General features: G+C 23.2%; 1 protein-coding gene across 1 annotated transcript; it reads right to left on the bottom strand.

Annotated features, from left to right (window-relative positions):
- Window positions 1-277: 277 nt before the first annotated feature.
- On the bottom strand, window positions 278-3,740 carry Phum_PHUM259320 (uncharacterized protein; the record flags this gene model as incomplete). Its single annotated transcript, XM_002426498.1, has 8 exons — window positions 278-425; window positions 596-859; window positions 950-1,075; window positions 2,072-2,202; window positions 2,269-2,490; window positions 2,591-2,755; window positions 2,864-3,118; window positions 3,342-3,740. The coding sequence occupies 8 exons, from the start codon at window positions 3,738-3,740 to the stop codon at window positions 278-280; spliced, it is 1,710 nt and encodes a 569-aa protein (XP_002426543.1).
- Between the last annotated feature and the right edge of the window lie 1,020 nt (window positions 3,741-4,760).

Raw genomic sequence — 4,760 nt, 5'->3', positions numbered from 1 at the left:
TAAAATAATTTTAATATATATTTTTTTTATGTTATACACTTTTTACAGTCACTGATACATCATTACACTTATGTAAAAATAAAAACTACATTCTTATTTATTAATAACAAAAAAAAAAAAAAAAAACTAAAATACATTTTTTTCTCGGTAAGATCTATATAGAATCTATCGATAACTAAAGAATGTTTTTAGAATGAATATAAAAAGAATTAAAAGAGAGAGAGAGAGAGAGAAAATAAAAAAAAAAAAAAAACTTTATTACTGTTATTTTATTAATTTATGCCACATCTCCTGCAGTATCATCTTCTTCATCATGTGCCGATGTATGCCACGTTAATCTTTCCTCATAAAAAGCGATTACAATTTGAGGACATTTTACATTCGCTTGTCTTGCAGGCACTAAATCAGCTTCGTCAATACCTTTCCTATTAAAATTAACAAATGAACTGACATCAGTTGAAGAATGTCGATTAAAAACTATTTTTGAAATTATTTTAAATGTACATAGATTACATAATTATTATGTATACACATATTGTTACACATATAAAAGCTGATGAGAATGAACTAAATAAATTAAAAGTATAGAAATTACCATTTCATTAAAAACATTAATTCTCCACTTGAATCGGTGGCACCGATAATTTTTTCCGGTTCTATTCCTCTATCGAAACCTCTCGGCTTGCCATCTTCTTCAGAATGTTTTCTCTTTGTAGGTACATTTTTTTTATCTTCATGAGTTGATTTTCTTTTGTGATCATTTTTTTTGACTATTTCTTTTTTTTTTCGAATTTCTTCATACTCAGATATTAAATCGGGGCAGTCTAAATTCTCTTCTGGCTCCCATGTATTATCATCACTTAATATGAATTTAAATTAAGATTACAGCATTGTACAATTTTTTTTTTTTTTTTTTTAATAAACAAAGTTGTAAAAATTTATTTCTTACTTAGAATATCCTTTCCATTTTAACAAATATTCCACTTTTCCATTTCTTACTCTTCTATCGAGAACTTTTTCAACAGAAAATTCTTCTTCTGGTTCTTCTCCATCACCAGATGTTACATCCTTATTCCTCTGAGGTTTTTCTAAATATTAGAAACAAATATTTACTTAAATGAACATTCTTGAATAGTCTAAAAGCAAAACAACCCAGTAGCTTTAAATGGGTACTTGATAATAAATCATTCTACATTTTTCAAATAAAATAAAGGATAAAAAATTTTATTTAATCCTCAATATTTTCTAAATTTAAAAATTGAAAAATCTTAACTTATTTTCCAGTAGTTGAAATCATTAAAATAATTACTAATTTTTTTTTTTTTAAAATAAAAAGTATGTTTTAATACTTATTAATTCGTATATGCTTTTCATAAAAGATTAAATAACAATAACTTTTAAAAAATATTTTTCAAATCTTACAACAATTAAAATTTTTTATTTTATTTTGCTTACCTTTTGAAGCCATTTTAAAAAAATTAAATAAATTCTAAAAATTATCTACTTTTTTTTTTTTTTTTTTTTTTTTTTTTAAGATAGCTTCAGGCGTCTTACGAGGGAATAAGTAAATTAATCTTATTAAGTTTTTATTCGAAAATTTTCTCCTACAGACTATCGAATTCAAATCATGTAATAATGGGCAAAAAAAAGGATGAAGAAAAATGTAATACTTATTATGGTAGACGCACTTATTAAATTAAACAAAATGGCGAGATCGCGGGTTTTAACGTAACGGGCCCAAAAAATTTATAAAATTTAAAAGTTGAAAACTAATAATGTTAAATTTGATTTGGAAAAAAAAATTATACCACAATTTTATACGAATTAAATAAAAATTATTATAGTGTTTTTTCTTCCCCAAAAATTTGAATGTAGTGTAGGTTTAATTTCAATGATAAAATTATACAGAAAAACTTTCAAAACAGTTATAATTTAATTTTAGTTTAAAAAATGTGTGATATTATCTAAAAAAATCAAATTTTTTATATTTGTTTCTTTTAAAGTAATTTTTATTGTATTTTTATCCTCTTTTGAAAATATGTTTATCAGTTGAAGAAGTTTAAATGCTAACTCTTTATTTTTTTTTTGTTCATCGGATGACCCTTTGGTAGAATTCAATAATGTTTTAATAAGTATAAACGATAATTTTCTTCCATAAAGGTGTTTAGCTGCCACAGTTTGCTCAATGAATATTTCTATATTCTAAAATAAAATTCAAAACCAATGTAAGTACTAAAAAAAAATTTTAATGTTTAGCAATCAGTTTACCTTTAAGGAACAACTTATAACAAAATCATCATCATGTTTTACAGCTATTTCAATATATTCGTTAAAAATTCTCAGTAGTCTTTTACACCAACGTAATAATTCATTAGTTGTGGCTTTTAATAGAAGGGCTAAATTTTGAATGTAACAATTTCTCATATTTAAAACTGATTCTAATTCCATATTTTCTAAATAAATTTCGTAAATACAGTCAAACTTTGACCACTGAAAAATAAAATTTGTAACATGCATTTGTAGAAGTATAGAATTTCCATGAATTTAAGTTTTCTTTTTTAATCGATAATTTTAAAATTGTAGGACTTACATCAGTTAAATTTTTATTATCTAAACAAAATTCCATTTTTGAAGTAATTAACACTAATGTTGGTAAAACCTTGGCAATTATTTCGCTATCTCTTAATCTAATTAAAGGTAACAATGCATTATAAATCACATCTCCATGGTTATGATATTGAAGCTCTGCTAAAGTCTATAAAAACAAAACAGATAAAATCAAAGTATTTATACCAATGTCTAATTTATTGTATTTAAGTTATTAAAAAAAAGACTAATTTTTTTTTTTTTCACTGAAACTTACCAAATTTTTTATTATATGACTTAAACATGTGATTCCAATTATTTTATTGTCATTTATGTAATCATCAACTAACAATAGTGCAGTAGGTAAAACTGAATTTAAGTGATAACTTAATTCCGGTTGTATTATATAATGCAAAATCCATTTGTAACAAACAATTGTAGAAGGAAAGAATTTCCATGAATCCGGTAATAATTTCGGTCGAATAGTTTGTAAAATTTTTTTAAAAAGTTTATGACCATATTTTTTTTTTACCTGAAATTTATTTTGTTTTTGTTATTCCAATAAATTCTTGCTTGGGTTAAAGAAAAAAAATCAAAATTTTTTATTCTTACCATATATAAGAATTGAAAACAATTTTATTTTACAAAGTAGTTTTTTATTTAAATGTTATAGTTAATGCTAAAGTTTTACATTTTTATTTAAATCTCATTTAATGGAAATATTTTAATATTTACTAAGTTAATAAGTTTCTTACCAGATCTGTTACATCGGAACATTTGTATAAATTTAAAACTTCCGATAATAGCAATTTACAAGTTTTAACTGTGTTTTCCGTGTTCCATGGTTTAATCTCAGAATTTTCCCCGCATAAAATAAACAATGCAACCAACAATTCTAATTCCAAACAAAAATTTTCATCAGAAAAAAATCCACTACGGATAAGATCAGTAAAAATCAAATATGCGAATGAAATTTGTTTATCACGATTTTCTATAGATTTATTAAAATCATCTTTTGTACACGGTCTATCACTTCCATGTTCAAATTTTTCAACAAGATTAAAGTTTACGATCGCAAGTAAATTTTCATAAAAATTTTCATTTTTCGTTGCCTTGAGAACGTGTAAATTTTCATAAAATGTTTCAGGATTCATATTTAACTTTAAAATAAATTTGCTTATGCTTAATAAATAAAATGAAAATAATTAATAAAGGTATTTATTTAAAAAAAAAAAGAAAAACTATAAAAATGACTACATTCAAAAAATTTTTATAATGAAAAAAATTTGTTAACTTATTGCTAATAAATTTAAAAATTTTTTTAAAGATTCAACTGGAAACAAAAATATCAACGCAAAACTCAAAATTATGTAAGTTTTCATTCTTTAAGTCATTTAATAAGATATTTGTTAACTCCTATATTATAAAACCTTAATATTTTTTATTCGTTATAAGTAATCATAGTTATTACGTACATGTTACCAACATAAAAAAAAATACGATTTTTAATGTCATTTAACGATATTCTCAATATTCCTTATAAGAAATCAAGGAGGCTTTTTAATTTCAACGCTCCCCGCCATCTTATTAAAATGGCGGAATTCTGTGGCATGCATAATATTAAATAAAATAATATGGTTTCAATTTATTAAAAATTAAGTTCCTTATCAATATGCTGTTAATTGACATTTTAACTTTATTTTTAATTTTAACTTTAGGTAAGTGCATTTTTTTCCCACATTTTTCGATATCCTGCCCCTTCATAAGTTCATATACCTTGTCAACAAAATTATAAATACGAAATTTTTTTTTAAAGTAACTAATTGTTCTTTAAAAATTATTAAAACACTCTTTTTATCCATCACAAAAATCTTAATTAAAATTAAAATTTTATAACTTCCTTTAGTATTGAGTTTTTTTTTATTTCATTATAAAATTTAATGTTTTTAAATCGGGCATTTTTAACTATTAAGAAAGCTAGTATTTTTTATTAATGTAACTTTGTTTAAAATATCACTTAAATTAAAAAAAATTTTTTTAAAAATAGTTTCCTGTACACAACAATTACCTAAACCTTACAAGAAAACAGTGTTATGTGAATATTATAATGCTTCCTCTTGTGAAAATGAAGGAAGCAATTGTCCAGAGGTAGAGCACTGTGAACATGAAATAAG

The sequence above is a fragment of the Pediculus humanus genome, genomic scaffold, assembly GCF_000006295.1.
Source record: "Pediculus humanus corporis 1103172107633 genomic scaffold, whole genome shotgun sequence".
Classification (NCBI taxonomy): Eukaryota; Metazoa; Arthropoda; class Insecta; order Psocodea; family Pediculidae; genus Pediculus; species Pediculus humanus.
This window is presented reverse-complemented; position numbering and strand designations above follow the sequence as displayed.